Consider the following 16,970-nt stretch of genomic DNA (forward strand, 5'->3'; position numbering starts at 1 on the left):
CACCGTCCCCACTCTCACCATCACTGCCTCACCGTCCCCACTCTCACCATCACCGCCTCACCATCCCCACTCTCACCGTCACTGCCTCACCATCCCCACTCTCACCGTCACTGCCTCACCGGCCCCACTCTCACCGTCACTGCCTCAGCGTCACTGCCTCAGCGTCCCCACTCTCACCATCACTGCCTCACCATCCCCACTCTCACCGTCACTGCCTCACCGTCCCCGCTCTCACCGTCACTGCCTCACCGTCCCCACTCTCACCGTCACCGCCTCACCAGCCCCGCTCTCACCGTCACCGCCTAACCAGACTGATCTCACTGACCCTCTCTTGATCTGCCGCTGTCGCTCTGAGTCACACTCGATCCACCATCGCTGCGGAACACATCCCTGGTGTTCAGCTCTTGCCGCGTGGTTCCCTGTCACAACCCCGGCTCCTTCCTGACTCCTTAGGGTAGGTGGTTAAAAGGGGTGGGGAGGGGGATAGAATTACTACAGAGGGAGAGAGAAGAAGGGAGAAAAAACAGGGAGGACAAAGAAAGAAAGAGAAAGAGAACTGGCCAGCAGAGTGGAACTCCGAATGAAGTGACTTACCCTGCCGCCATCTTGCTTGAGATAGATTGCCCCTTCAGAGATCCAGTGCAGACATGATGGGCCAAATGGTCTCCTTCTGTGCTGCAATAGTTCTGAGATTTTGAGGGTTGTTTCTGGGCAGTGCACCTCAGGAAGGATGGATTGGAGAGTGTGCAGCTTCCAACTTACCAGAACAATAGGGGCTAAAAGGGTGACATTTGAAGGCTAGTTTGCATTGATTTAACTTGTGTTCTCTTAACGATAGAAGACTGATGGGTTTCTGAATTTGCTGTTTACACATTTGATTAAGTAATTGGAGAGGAATAAGGAATTCATTGTAGAGAATAGTCTGAGCCAGGCCACTCATCACAAAAGGCCATGGAAATCTGGAACAGTCTCTTCCAAAAAGCAGTTTGTTAGTCCTTAAGACCATAATGTGTAGGAAAAGCAGGAGGCCATTCAACCCATCAAGACTGCTCTGCTGTTCAATAAAGATCATGACTAATCTGATCATTCTCAATTTCCTGCCTTTTCCCCATAATCCTTGTTGATTAAATATCTTTCTCTCTCAGCCTTGAATATACTTAAACGACCCAGCCTCGACAGCCTTCTCTGGTAAAGAACATAGAACATAGAACAGTGCAGCACAGTACAGGCCCTTTGGCCCACGATGTTGTGCCAAACTTTTACCCTAATCCTAAGGTCTATCTAACCTCCACCCCTACCTTATACAATCATCCATATGCCTATCTAATAGCCACTTAAATGCCCCTAATGAGGCCGACTCCACTACCCTCTCTGGCAATGCATTCCATGCCCCTACCACTCTCTGAGTAAAGAACCTACCTCTGACGTCTCCCCTGTATCTACCTCCACTCACTTTAAAACTATGACCCTTCGTAATAGCTACCTCCACCCTAGGATAAAGTCTCTGGCTGTCCACTCTATCTATACCTCTGATCATTTTGTACACCTCTATCAAGTCACCTCTCATCCTTCATTGTTCTAAAGAGAAAAGCCCTAGCTCTCTCAACCTTTCCTTGTAAGATTTTCCCTACCAGGCAACATCCTGGTAAATCTCCTCTGCACCTTTTCTAACGCTTCCACATCTTTCTTGTAACGAGGTGACCAGAACTGAACACAATACTCCAGATGTAGCCGAATCCGGGTTTTGTATAATAAAGAATTCCTCAGATTCTGAGAGAAAAAGTTTTTCCTCCTCTCTGTCTGAAACAGGAGACCCTTCTGAGTTAATACCTTCTGGCCCTAGACTCTCCCACATTGAGAAAAAATCCTCTCAGCATCTGTCCTGTTTAGATTCGACCAGATTTTATTATCATGTGTACCCAAGTACAAGAGTGTAGGCGTGCAGTGAAAAGTGTACAGTCACCACTCACCAGTGCCATCTTAGAATGCAACAGTTAAAATTGAAAGCAAGAGACAAAATTAAAGAAACAGAAACAAAAGGAAAAGAAAATGGCCAGATCACCCTTGCTGCTGCTATGCATCTTGAGCCGGGCTCACTAATGCCACGGTGCCACCGCCGCTGCCACCAACTCAAGTCCTGTGCCTCACCGCTACCTGCGCCAGACCAACAATCTCAGAAGTGCCAGTGCCTGCTGCCATCACTAACCACTGGGCCCACCCCGCCAATGCTGCCGCCATCTTGGAACCAATTGAAGTATCAGAGTCCAGACACTTACAGATGCTGTACATTTCAATCAGGGCTTCTCACATTCTTAAAAACTCCAAGAGTACAAACCCAACCAAGTCAACCTCTCCTCATAACACAGTCCTTCCATGTCCAGGACTAACCTAGAGACCTCCTCTGGACTAAGTCAGAAGTCAGATGACACCAGGTCCAACAGGTTTATTTGAAATCACAAGCTTTCAGAGCCTCGCTCCTTTGTCAAATGATGTGGAGGGAAGCACGTAGGCATAGAATTTGTAAGTGGAGAGATAATCTGATGGATAGGTGAAAGGTTTAGAGGGTGGGCTAAATGCTGGCAAATGGGACTAGATTTATTTAGGATATTTGGTCGGCGTGGAAAGTTGGACCGAAGGGTCTGGTACTGTGCTATAAATCTCCATGACTCTATGACTCTAGACAGCCAAATGTGTTGTACATTATTGAATGTTTTTTGGAAATCCAAACATTCACTGCTTCCCCTTGATGTATCCGACTGTTACTTCATCAAAGAATTCTAGTGAATTTGTCAGGCACCATTTCCCCTTTATGAAGCCATGCTGACTGTATTTGATTTTTTATGTATCCCTAAATGCTCAGCTCTTCCATCCTTTATAATACACTTCTAACATTTCCCCCATCAACTGACATTAAGCCATTTGGAGTACAGTCACCTGTTTTTGTCTCCCTCCCCTTTCTTTTCATTTTCTTTTTTTATATTCAGAAGTGTTCTTATATACAACTGAATATGTTTTCCTCAACACCAAATCACCCATGGTATATTTCCATCTATTAACCACCATCAGTAAATCACCCTCACTTCCAATTTTATAATTGATGAGCAAAGCCCATTATGGGCAATGCAAACCATCAAAGGTGAGGGAGAGGTCAGGAGAGGGAGGGGGCGAAATTAAAATGGAGTTAGAAAGGGAGATAATGCAGTCCACACTGTGCAGTGCCCACCTGTGTGGCACCGCAGTGCTCTTTCTTCAAGGACACCCAGGCACAAATAGAGCCAGGAAAGAAGCAGTCAGCAGGTGTGATCCCCCTCACCCTCGCTTTTTGAATAAAGGTGTTTCATTAGCGTGTTGTGGAAAGCATGTTTTCTTTCAAAACCAGGTTCCAATTAATGATCTAATTAAATGGCAGTGGGACAGATTCGAGGGGCCAAATGTCCTCATGTGAGCAGTGAACACAAATGAACAAATCAGTGCTGACTTCCTGAATGTTTGTAACTGGGTTGTGTGAAAATCCTCTTTCCATTTATAGTGAGCCACCCTGATTGGATCTTTCTCTTTGGTGGAGTACCTGTTGTGTCTCACGCTAGTAGTTTGCACCTTCATTCCCTCTCTGTGTCCCAGTAGAGGATTTACCTGCTGACCCCTGGATTTGACGATGAGCGAGGGTTCTTCTGAACGTGTGCACCAGCCTGCAGCGCTCGCACACAAAACATTCCTCCCCTGAGGATTGCTTCCTGGCTTGGTTTAAGAAGTTCAGACACTGTCGGTGAATCCTCTCCTTGTTGCTTGCTTTCCCGGTTTTGAGATTAGCCACCTCTTGCTGAAAGAGTTTCGGATGATTGGTAGAACTTTTTGTTGGCTTGGCCTTATCCTCAGTCTCACAACTAATGCGATAGTGAGAAACCTTCTGAAAAGCACGTTCTCTTTCACAACCAGCTTCTACCCCAGCTGCTTGGCCGTTTGTCTGTCTTAATTCCATTCGTTTGTTGTACAAGAGAACTGCTACTGTGACTGTGAGGCACACAGCTCCTGCAATTGATCACAATATCAAATTATACGAAACTTGTAGAGAGTGTAACATCAAAAGCAATAGCACGTAGTGGGAGCAGATCTGGTAGAGTCAATTCATTGAAAAGGAGCTCGTTCATTATAAAGGAACACGTTAATGGAGAAAGGTGAAGAGGTTTAGGAAATTATTGAAGTTTAGAGCTTAGAGGTCAGATGTTATAGTTATCGATAATAGTTCCTAGGAGATCAAAGCTGAGTGGCACAGATTTCTGGAAGATTGAGGAGATTCCAGAGATGGGAGGGTTAAAGACATGGGAGGGGATGTGAAGTTGAGCATGAGCATTTTAAAATGAAAGTCTTGGGTGAACTGGGAACGAGTGTAGCTCAATAAGCACCGAGTGGGGGGTTGGGGGGTGTGGTGGGGTGGTATAGGTGCTGGTGGTGTTGGGGATGTATGCGATGGTCACTCTTACCGATACTGTCCTGGACAGATGCACCTGCAGTTGGCAGATTGGTAAGGATAAGGTCAAGTTTTATTTTTCCCTTTTGTTGGTTCCCTCACCACCTGCCGCAGACCCAGTTTAGCAGCTATGTCCTTTAGGACCTGACCAGCTCGATCCTGCTGCCCAGCCACTCTTGGTGGTGGGCATTGAAATCCCCACCCAGAGTACATTTTGTGCCCTTGCCATTGTCAGTGCTTCCTCCAAGTGTTGTCCAACATGCATTAATACTGATTCATCAATTGAGGGAGGGCGGTATGTGGTAATCAGCAGGATTTGAGTTTGCTTCTATGACCTCTCAGCAGCACCTTCCAGCCACTATCACCGTTTGTGTAAAAAAAACTTACCTCACACATCTCGTTTAAACTTACCCCAATCACATTAAACCTATGCCCCCTAGTATTTGATATTTCCACCCTGGGATTCAAACTATCTATGTGCCTCATAATTTTATAAACTTCTATCAGCTCGCCCCCTCAGTCTCCAACGCTCTAGTGAAAACAATCTAAGTTTGTCCAACCTCTCCTTATAGCTAATACCCTCCAATCCAGGCAACATCCTGGTAAACCTCTTCTGCACCCTCTCCAAAGCCTTCACATTCCTCTGATAGTGTGGTGACTGGAACTGCACACAATATTCCAAATGTGGCCTGACTAAAGTCTTACACAGCTGCAACATGACTTACCAACTTCTATACTCATTGCCCCGACTAATGAAGACAAGCATGCCGTATGCCTTCTTTACCACCTTATCAACTTGCGTTGCCACTTTCAGGGAGCTATGGACTTACACCCCAAGATTCCTCTGTATAACACTACTCCTGAGGGTCTTGTCATTTACTGTATACTTTCCTGTTGCATTTGACCTCCCAGAATGTATCACCTCACACCTTCCGCATTAAACCCCATCTGCCATTTCTCCCCAATTTTCCAACTGATTTATATCCTGCTGTATCCTTTGATAACTTTCCTCACTATCCACAGCGCTGCCAATTTTAGTGTCTTCTGTAAACCTACTAATCAGACCACCTACATTTTCATCCAGATTATGTATCTATATTAGAAACAACAGAGGTCCCAGCACTGAGACCTGCGGAGCACCTCTGGTCACAAACTTTCAGTCAGAAAAACACTCCTTTACAATTACCCTCTGTCTTCTATGACCAAGCCAATTTTGTATCCAATTTACCAACTCCCTGTGGATCCCTTATGACTTAATCTTCTGGACCAGCCTACTATCAGGGACCTTGTCAAATATTTTAGTAAAGTCACTGTAGAGAACATCCACTGCCCTACAAAAACAGAACTTGCTGGAAAAACTCAGCAGGTCTGGCAGCATCTGTGAATTGAAATCAGAGTTAACGTTTCAGGTCCGGTGACCCTTCCTCAGAACTGATGGTAGCTGGGAAAATGTCGGTTCATAGGCAGAAGGTAGGGTGGAGGGGAGGGTGTAAGGAGTAAACAATAGGTGGGAATAGAGCCCAAAGAGAGAGAAAAAGAGTGGGAAAGGAATGGATAACAATCTGGCTCGGAGGCTGAGTAACTCTAACTGGAGATTGTTAGTGGCTAACAATAGGTAGTGTGTAATGGCTCACTTCATGATATCAAGGCCTGGTGTGTAGGGTAGGGGCTGGGACATGGGAGAGATCAGGCCCTAAAATTATTGAACTCGATATTGAGTCCAGAGGGCTGCAGGGTCCCCAATTGGAAAATGAGGTGTTGTTCTTCCAGCTTGCGTTGAGTTTCACTGGAACACTGCAGCAAGCCAGAGATAGAGATGTTGGCCAGGGAGCAGGGTGGTTTGTTATAGTGGCAGGCAACTTGAAGCTCAGGGTCCTTTCTGCGAGCAGAACGTAAAAGTTCTGTGAAGTGGTCACCCAGTCTACAGCGGTGCTGGAGAATCCTTGTTGAGGAAGAAGGTGGACATTTTGGAGGCTCCTTTGTCAAAGTTGGCCTCATTGGAACATATGCAACAGAGACAGAGCAACTGGGAGAATGGAATGGAGTCTCTGCAGGAAGCAGGGTGCCAGGATGTATAGTCCAGGTAGCTGTGGGAGTCTGTGATTCCTCTGACGCTTTATGCCAGTTTCGGAATCTCCAGTTTGCAGGTTCCTGTCGCCTCCTCTTTACCATGGACGTGCAATCCCTTTACCCACCCCTGACCAGGATGGTCTCAGGGCTCTCCACTTCTTCCTGGAGCAAAGGCCTGAACCATCCCCACATACTACCACCCTCCTCAGCTTGGCTGAGCTTGTCCCCACCCTGAACAGCTTCTCTTTTACCTTCTGTCATTTTCTTGAGGTCAGAGTGATGGCCATGTGTACCTGCATGGGCCCCAGTCACGCTGGTCTCTTTCGGGGATTTGTGGAACATTCCTTGTTCCAGTCCTATTCTGCACCTACCCCCCCACAACTCTTTCTCCAGTATGTCCACGATATCATCAGTGCTGCTTCCCTCTTTTGTATGGAATTGGAAAAGTTCATCAATTTCACTCTCAATTTCCACCCCACCCTCACTTTCATCTGATCTATCTGACTCCCCGCTTCCTTGACATCTCTGTTGCCATTTCTGGCGATAGACTGGCCACTAATACCCACTACCCTGCTCCCTGGCCAACATCTCTGTCTCTGGCTTGCTGCAGTGTTCCAGTGAAGCTCAGCACAAGCTGGAGGAACAACACCTCATTTTCCACTTGGGGACCCTACAGCCCTCCGGACTCAATATCGAGTTCAATAATTTTAGGGCCTAAGCTCTCCCATGTCCCAGCTCCCTACCCCACACACCAGGCCTTGTTATCACATAGCCTACCATTACACACCACCCATGGTTAGCCACAAACAGTTCCCATTAACAGCTGTTCACCCTTCTATCCAGATCATTCTCCACTCCTTTGTCTGTCCAACTGTTCTTCTCTCTCTTTGGGCTCTATCCCCACTTATCATTTACTCCTTACCCTTTACTCATTACTCAGAGAGTAGTAAGGGCATGGAATGCCCTGCCTGCAAAAATAGTAGACTCGCCAACTTTAAGGGCATTTAATTGGTCATTGGATAAACATGTGGATGATAATGGAATAGTTTAGGTTAGATGGGCTTCAGATTGGTTTCACAGGTCGGCGCAACATCGAGGGCCGAAGGGCCTGTACTGCGCTGTAATGTTCTGTGTTCTATGTTCTATGTACCCCTTACTCCCACCCTATCTTCTGCATAAAAAACTACATTTTCCTAGCTTCCATCAGTTCTGAGGAAGTATTATGAGACCCGAAACGTTAACTCTGATTTTCTCTTCACAGATGTTGTCAGACCTGCTGAGTTTTTCCAGCAATTTCTGTTTTTGTTCCTGATTTACAGCATCCGCAGTTCTTTCCGTTTTTATCCATCGCCCTACCCTCATCAATCAGCTCTGTCACTTCCTCAAAAAAAACCCCAGTCAGGTTTGTAAGACAAGACCTCCCCCACACAATGCCATGCTGAATGTCCCTAATAAGTCCATACTTTCCCAGGGATGGTGATATCTGGGATATTGTCTGTATGGTATGATTCCGTGAGTATGACTACGTCTGTGACACAGCTCTCCCAGTTTTGGCACTTGTCCCCAGATGTTAGTGAGGAGGACTGTTTCTGCTGTTGCGTTTTCCCCTGCTAAGGTTGATGCCAGGTGGTCTGTCTGGTCTCATTTTTTTAATCTTTGCAGCAATCTGACTTTTTTTTATTCAGTGTGGGACACGGGCATCTCTGGTTGGGTGTGGATTTATTGCCAGTCCCGAGTTTCCCTTGAGAAGGTGGTGGTAGAAATGAATTCTTTCATTTCAGGAGTCAGTCACATTGCTATGTGTCTGGTGTCACATATAGTCCAAACCAGATAAAACTGGCAGCTTTCCTTCCCTGAAGGGAATTTGTGAACCAGAAGGGCTTTAACTACAATTGCCAATATTTCGTTGTCATTGACAGACTGGGTTTTCATTCCAGATTTTTATTGAATTCAGATTTCGCTATCAGTTGTCATGGGATTTGAAACCATGTCCCCTCAGGATCAGCTTGTGTCTCAGGTTTCATCGTGCAGTGAAATTACCCTGGCACCACCTGATGGAAGCCTTTTAGTTAGTTGGGGGGTCACGGGAGGTGGTGATCGAATTGGAGTTAGTGCAAGTGAGTTCATAGGCAGCAGGGTTTTGAATGTTAAGGTGTATGCAGGGTGGTATCTGCTAGTTACAAGTGCATTAGACTTGTTGATCCTAGCGCTTTCAGAAAGGCAGCAAAGTCAGTCTCAATAGCAGGTGACCTGGGGCCAATGTGGAAATCACCATACCAAACATTGAGCTGATATAATCATCGATTAGTCCAGGGTAATGCTGGATAGTTAGCAACCCCAACGGGGCCTAGCGTATCTCTTCAAATATAGCTTTTATCAAATTTTACAGCATAGAATGAGGCCATTCAGCCTATTGTGCCAGTGCTATCTCAGTGAAAAATCAAAACAATTAACCTCACTCCCCCTTTATTTCCCCACGTTCCCTGAGTATTCCCCTAATTCCCATTTTGAAAGTGATGATTGAATCTGCTCCTACTGCCCTTTCAGGCAGCATGTTCCAGATCCCAACAATTCACTGTGTAACACAATCCCCCTCATCTTCTCCCTCCGGGTCTTTTACCAATTATTACTCCTGGATCCTTGGTCACTGACCCTTTGATCTCTGCAAACATTTTCTCCTGATTTACTCAATCAAACTCTCTCCATGATTTTGAACACCAGGATTAAATCCCCCTGAACCTTCTGTGCTCTAAGGACAACAATCCGAGCTTCTCCAGTCTCTCCACATTCACTGAAGTCCCTTATTCCTGCTCCCATTCCAGTAAATCTCCTCCACACCCTCTCTAAGACCCGGACATTGTTCCTAAAGAGTGGGGCCCAGGATTGGACTCAATCCTTTGCTGTGGTCTAACCAGTGATTTCTAAAAGTTTAGGACAGCTTTTCCTTTGTGCACTTTGCCCTGGGCTGTCTATTTGCTGTTCTGTTTAAAATTGTTCCGTTTTGTTTATCTTGTTTCTCCTTGTTTTTGCTGACCAAAATGGTTCACCAAAAGAGACTTGAGCCAGTCACACACCTGCTGCCTAATTTCACTTGGATAAAAGTAGGATGTCCAATTCAGTGATAAGGGAGACAAGCTGGGCAGGATGTACATTACCTGCAAAACAGACTGTTGCTGCTAAAATAACATCTCGCACATAGTGCCTGCTACTCCCCTTCATCACAATAACTGAAGCATTTTGGGACTGAGATACACAGTTGGTGTCTGTTAACTGCAGAACTGTCTGAACCTCTGCACTCTCTGCTATCTCGCACACCAGCCCTCTGCTGTTAGTTAAGGTCCGTTCCGGAGTTTTAATGAAGTTCCTCAGGAACACTGCAAGCTCTTGCAGTGGGCAGGTACAGTTCCAGTGATTGAGGCTCAAATTCAGTACCAAAAGCTTCGATAAGTGTGAGAAAGAGTTGTCTATTCCTGACAGCCTGTTACGTGACAAGTCCAAACAGCTCAGAGCTGGGAGTCCACGGAGGGCATGCCTGGCTATGTACTCAATCAGGTTGTTGGACAGATCCAGGATTTGGAGGTTCTGCAGGTTCGACCTTGTGAAAGTGTCTGCCTCTAGTTTTGTGATGTAGTTCTTCCCCAAGTCTAGAGTTCCAAGCCTCACCATGTTGCTGAACCAGACCCCATTGATTTGGCCTATGCCATTGCTGTGCAGGTGGAGTCGTTCCAGGTTAGGGAGACCTATAAACACCGATTCCATGATCCCCTCACTGGTTATCTGATTCTGATTGAGCAGCAGATCTGTGAGATCATGAAGGCCATCAAAAGAATCCTCCTTAATGATACTGATTCCATTGTTACTCAGCTCCAACATGGTCAGGGAGGTTAGGTTAGCCAAGTCGAGCTTCTTGATGGAAGGAATGGTGCCATCAGTAAGGATTAAGGCTCTTGTGGTCCAGGGGACAGCTGTAATAACATAACCCACATTACAGGTTAAGAAAGTTCAGAAACATGGACGCATTGTGATTGTAACAACACTTGATCTCAATGGCCCATTCCCTTCATGGACCAACTCCCATTTCTTTGTATCCAAAGTGCCCCAAAGGAGGCCAATCAGCCTATTATGCCTGTCTTAGCTCTTTGAAAGAATTATCCAATCATTTCCACTCTCCTATTCCCTGCAACCTATTCCGTTTCCCAGTATTTAGCCCATTCCCTTTAGAAAGTTATGACTGAATCTGTTTCCATTGCCCTTTCAGATAGTATGTGCCAGTCACAACTCATTGGCATCTATTCAGTCTGTTGGTGAGAATGCCAAAGTTACTAGGACAGATGTAGGGTTTATTAAATAATGTATTCTTCCTTGGGAGGTGGGCATCAGTGGCACAGACAACCTTTGTTGCGCATATTTTATTGCCCTTGAATTGAATTGAATGGTTTTCTCAGATATTTCAGAGGGCAGATAAGAGTCAACCAAATTGCTATGGATCTGAAGTCATGTGTAGGCCCGACTGGGTAAGGATGGCAGTGAAAGGACATTAGTGATTCAGATGGGTTATTGCCATGTTCAATAATTATTTCATGGGTAGCATTACTGAGTAGCTTTATATGCCAAAGGCCTTATTAATGGAATTAATTCAATGTAAATTCAACCAAACATTACGATGTGTTTTGAACCTGTCTCTTCCAAGCAGTAGCCTCAGAATGGCTAGAATCATTAAACATGGCTAGTCACTAGGCTCATGACATTACCACAACGCTACCATATACCCCAGAAGGGGTGAGGAGGGTGGGCTCAATGAGGCCTTATGGAGGTGAGGAGGTGGATTTGAGGAAATTGCACCAATATGTGACTGACAAGTGGGAGATGGGGTTGGGGGCTGTGTGTCTGTCAACAACAGGGCCTCATTCTGTCCAGGCAGTGTTGACCAGGATGGGGGAGGCCCTCTTTCTGATAGGTGACTTACGAGGCCCATTGGGAAGAGAGTGACATTGGGCATATGTGAGAATTTGGTTGCATAGCCTAAGAGCTGCTGATGGATTAGCTGTGTCCAATATGGCGGATATTGCTCCCAGACTTTGGGAGGTTGTTATGTAACTTAGCGGGAGAGTATCCAGAGCTGGGGTTGGAGGCTGAACTTCCAGAAGAGCAAAGAGAAGCTGAGAGTGTGGAAACAGTAACAAACCTGGAATGGAATCCAGACCGTGACAGAGAGTTACGTTTTCGGAGCACACAATGCAGGAAGGAGGGCAGGCAGCAGAGATGGAGGGACACAGGGACATGGAGAAGACGGCTGAAATCATCATCAACATTGCTGGAATAAAATAGCACATAGGATCAATTACTTCCTCCTTCAAATCAGGTGAAAGGGTTTACTTTTTGTTATTCACTAATAGAATGAGGGCAAAACTGGCTGGGCCCAGCATTTATTGCCTGTCCCTAGTTGCCCTTGAGAAGGTAGGGGTGAGCTGCCTTCTTGAACTGCTGCAGCTCACCAGCTGTGGGTTGACCCCAATGCCCTTAGGGAGGGAATTCCAGGATTTTGACCCAGTGACAGTGAAGGAACAGCGATATATTTCCAAGTCAGGATGGTGAGTGTCTTGGAGGGAAACTTACAGGGGCTGGTGTTCCCATGTACCTGCTGCCCTTGTCCTTCTAGATGGTGGAGGTGAGAAGTTTTTGAGGTTTGTGAAAGAAATGAATTGGTTAATAACTCCAACTGAATAGTGGAGAGAGAGATTTGACAGAAACACTCAGGCCTCATCCCAGAGGGAAAAATCAAGGAGAAAATACTCAGTACTGGTCATACTGGAACTCTGATGTCTGATTCTCCAGTATTACTGGACTGTCCTTCTAGTCTCCAACTGCAGCCTGAAAGGCCAGGAGCTTATTTACAGTTCAATAATTCTTGATAGTCTCAAAGGGTAAAAGAATTAAGTTACTTTTCATGCTGTTCATGTTGTTGGTTCCTCGTAGCCATTTCCATTGTACCAGGGATTTTACACAGCAGGGATCCTGTAGAAAGAGGACAGAATACTGCATGAAATATGTGTAATTGGGGAAGGTTTAAGCAGCAGATGATGAAACACCACTGGAGTTAATGGAATATGAGTTCAGACTGTTATAACCATATGGCCAATGACAGTTGGACAGTTGGAACTGCATTTCTTAAATAAAATGCATGCAGCAGCAAGAGCACATTGATAGGCTTCTGAACATCCCAAAGTACATCACAGTCAACAAGACCCTTTTAGCTAATCAACTGTCATGTAAGAAAACTGCAGCCAATTTAAGTACAGAAAGCTCCCACCAACAGCAATGTTAGAAATAAGTGCGTAGTTGCTTTTTGATATTATTTGAAGAAAAACATTGGCCAGGGGAGTCATGCAATCTGTACACCCACTGCAAAGGGGAGGTTGAACCTGAATTCACCATCTCCAAAAAGAAAGACAGCATCTCTGAGAGTGCGGCACTCCCTCAGTACTGACCCTCTGACAGTGTGGCGCTCCCTCAGTACTGACTCTCTGACAGTGCGGCGCTCCTTCAGTACTGACTCTCTGACAGTGTGGCACTCCCTCAGTACTGACCCTCTGACAGTGTGACACTCCCTCAGTACTGACCCTCTGACAGTGCGGTGCTCCCTCAGTACTGACCCTCTGACAGTGCGGTGCTCCCTCAGTACTGACTCTCTGACAGTGCGGTGCTCCCTCAGTACTGACCCTCTGACAGTGCGGCGCTCCCTCAGTACTGACCCTCTGACAGTGCGGCACTCCCTCAGTACTGACCCTCCGACAGTGCGGCGCTCCCTCAGCACTGACCCTCTGACAGTGCGGCGCTCCCTCAGTACTGACCCTCCGACAGTGCGGCACTCCCTCAGCACTGACCATCCGACAGTGCGGCACTCCCTCAGCACTGACCATTTCACTCTGACCAGGAACTATCGTCAAGGCGTATTGGGCTTGCCCACCAACAATTATATCTGTGACCAGATGCTAACTTGGTCCCTCCTCTGGACTCAATAAGCTGCCCGAACTCACGGTTCAAACACCAGAATGACAGTTCTACCCTAGATCCTGTGCACAGTATTCTGAGCGTGAACTTTCTGTTTGGAGAATGTTTCATATTCCAAGCACTGTCTCACCTAGATAATTGTTTTTCTGCCTTTCCTCTGTAGGAACGACCTGACTTCTCTGAATTGGTTACCAATTTGGAAGAGTGCATCTGTAACATTGAGGTAAGGATTGTTGCATTGGATGGATGGAAATTGGAATTTTATGAGCGTTGACTTGGATTCACAGAATCACAGAAAAACAAACAAGTTACAGAGGAGGCCATTCAGCCCATTGTGACTGTACCAGCCGAATTACCTGGTACCAATCCCCTATCCTTGCCCCATATCCCTGTAATCATTATTACCCAAATGATTATCCAGTACCGTATTTGATACCTCTGTGGGAAACAGTTCTGTCACTCCTTTATTCGGGAAAGCAGTGGGATGCAAAGTGTGTCAATTAGTCTAACATTTGTCATGAGGGAGTTGCTAGGGCGGAAATGACTATTACGAGGGGGCATAATTTTAAGGTGATTGGAGGAAGGTATAGGGGAGATGTCGGAGTTAGGTTCTTCACACAGAGAGTGGTGGATGTGTGGAATGCGCTGCCAGCAGTGGTAGTGGAGTCAGATACATTAGGGACATTTAAGCGACTCTTGGATAGACACATGGATGATAGTATAATATAGGGTATGCGGGGAAGTTTGATCTTACAGTAGGATAATAGGTCGGCACAACACTGTGGGCCGAAGGGCCTGTACTGTGCTGTACTGTTCTATGTTCTCTATGTTCTATAGAATCAAATGAGCTATGGTAGCAAAATCTTTATGTATATTTAAGGCTGAGATGGATTCTTGAGGGGTCGGAGAATTGAGGATTACGGGGAAAAGGCAGGAAAGTGGATGTGAGGAATGATGGATCAGCCATGATCCTATTGAATGGTGGAGCAGGCTCTAGGGGCTGAATGGCCTCCTCCTGTTCTTATTTCTTGTGGTTTCATGGTCTAATAGTAGGATGGGCCTTCTTAGGAAAGTAGAATGTGATCAGGCCAAGTCAACAGGGCTTTGTGAAAAGAAAATCATGTTTAACTCCTGGGAGTATTTTGAGGAAGTAACAAACAAAATGGATAACGAGGAGTCAGTGGATATGTGCACCTGGATTTCCAAGAGATGCCACATCAAAGGTTACTGCCCAAGCTGAGAGCTGCAGTTGTCGGTGTAACATACTCAAATGGATAAAGGATTAACAAACAGAAAGTACAGATAAATGAGCTTTTTTTCCAGTTGGTGAGCTGTAACTGCTGGAGGGCTACAGTGATCAGTGCTGGCACCACAGTTATTTGCAATAAATACTGATGATTTCAATGAAGGGATGGAATGTCAAGGAGATACATTTGTTGATGACACCATGGTAGGTGAGAAAATAGGTCACCAACTGGAAGTAGTGAGTCTACAAGGGGAGACAGGCAGGTTCAGTGAGGGGCAGATGGAGTACAATATCAGCCAATGTGAATGTGTTTACCTTGGCAGGAGGAATAGAGCAACTGTCTACTAATTAAATAGAGAGAGACAGATTGCAGAACTCAGAGATACTGAAGGATCTGGGGGTCCTGGTAGATCAAATACAGCAAGTTAGTGTGTAGAGGCAACAAGTGATTAGGAAGACAAATTGAATATTAATGTTTTGTTTTCTGCATGGTTAATGGAACATAAAAGTCAGGACATTTGCCTCCAGCTGTACAGGATTATTGTGTACACTTCTGGATTGATTGTTTGGAAAAAGGGATATCATTGCATTGGAAACAATTCAGAGAAGTTCATGTGACTTATTCCTGAATTGAAGAGCTGATCTTACGGAGAAAGGCTGGGTCTTTAGCCATCGGAGTTTAGAAGAATGTAGAGGAGCCTTAAAAAAACATTCTGTGCGGGCCTTACAGGGTGGATTCTGAGAGGATGTTTCCTTTTATACAGGAGAGTAGAACATGGGGACATGGTTTTGTTTTTAAGATGGAGATGAGGATTACATTTTCTTTTGAAGGGTTATTTTTCTGTGGAATTCTCTTCCCTAGAAAAGAGCGATGGTTGGGCCACTGAATTTATACAACACTGAGTTTGAGATGTTTGAGAGACAAGGAGTCAAGGTTGGAGACAGAAAAGAGTTGAGGCAGCAGTCAGATCAACCATAATCTTATAGCAGGCTTAAAGGGGCTGAATGGCCCACTCCTGCTTGTACAGTCTATGTTGAATTTCCTTATGGTTCCTTGTATCTAATGTCTTGTTCTTGCTTCTGTCGACACAGCTGATGTCTCCAGCCTCCAGTAACAGCAGTGGATCTCTCTCACCATCCTCCTCCTCAGACTGCTTGATGGTGCGTGGGGGACCAGGCAGGAGTCATGTGGCAGCTCTGCGTACCCGCTTTGAGCTGGAGTACGCCCTGAATGCACGGGCTTACGCGGCATGGTCTCAGAGGTAAGTGATGGGCAATGGCTGCCTGGTGAGGTGCTGGATCCATATCATTCACCTTCACCAAGAAACACTGAACTGCAAAGTTCCTCATTTCGGCGGGGAGGTGGATGTGGCAAGGGGGACCTTTGTTTGAAAAATGACACCATCAATCTTCCACCAATTTAATAGTTTATGTTCAACCTCTCATACTAAGTTTGGAATCATCAGCTGAAAAGCGATCAGTTGGTTCACAATCTACTTTCTTAAGAATGAAGCTAATGGCAAGGTTGAGATAGTAAACAGCCAGAACAACATGAGAAAAAGGAGCAGGAGGGGCCATTTGGCCTTATAAGACTGATCCAACATTCAACAAGATTATAACTGATCTTCTGTCTTCTTGTACTTTCCTCACATTCCTTAATTGTCTGAAATCTATCAACATCTCTCTTTCTGAGAATCCACAGCTCTCTGGCGTAGGCAATTCTGAAGATTCACACCTTTCCAAGTGAAGAAATTTCTCCCCGGCCCAGGTTTATATGAAATAATAAGCTTTCAAGCACTGCTCCTTTGTCAGGTGAAGGTCAGATCAGAGTTCTGAAAGCTTGAGATTTTAAATAAACCTGTCGGACTATAGCTTGGTGTCGTGTGATTTCTGACTTTGCCCATCCCAGTCCAACACTGGCACCTCCACATCTGTCTGAAGTGACCACTCCCTTATCCTGAGACTGTGAACTTGTGATCTAGATTCCCCAGCCAAGAGCAACCAGCTCCCAGCATCCCTGCCAAGTTCAGGAGATTTCTGTACATGTCAATGTGATCACTTCTTGCTTTTCTAAACTCAAGGGAATATAGACCTAGTCTCCTCGATCTCTCCCCACAGGACACCTCATCCAGCTCAGGAACCAGTCCAGTCTGTATTTCTGGCAGTCCACCCTGG

The 16,970-nt window shown here is 45.7% G+C and overlaps 1 protein-coding gene across 1 annotated transcript in view; it reads left to right on the forward strand.

Annotated features, from left to right (window-relative positions):
* The window catches only part of tnni3k (TNNI3 interacting kinase), a gene marked incomplete at its 5' end in the record, with an annotated part of 94,328 nt that overhangs the window by 66,345 nt on the left and 11,013 nt on the right, over positions 1-16,970 (forward strand). Inside the window, 2 exons of the mRNA XM_048601573.1 lie at positions 13,713-13,772; positions 15,888-16,057. Coding sequence (XP_048457530.1) covers positions 13,713-13,772; positions 15,888-16,057 — 230 coding nt within the window. The remainder of the gene's footprint in view (positions 1-13,712; positions 13,773-15,887; positions 16,058-16,970) is intronic.

The sequence above is a fragment of the Rhincodon typus genome, chromosome 10 (assembly GCF_021869965.1).
Source record: "Rhincodon typus isolate 14 chromosome 10, sRhiTyp1.1, whole genome shotgun sequence".
NCBI lineage: Eukaryota > Metazoa > Chordata > Chondrichthyes > Orectolobiformes > Rhincodontidae > Rhincodon > Rhincodon typus.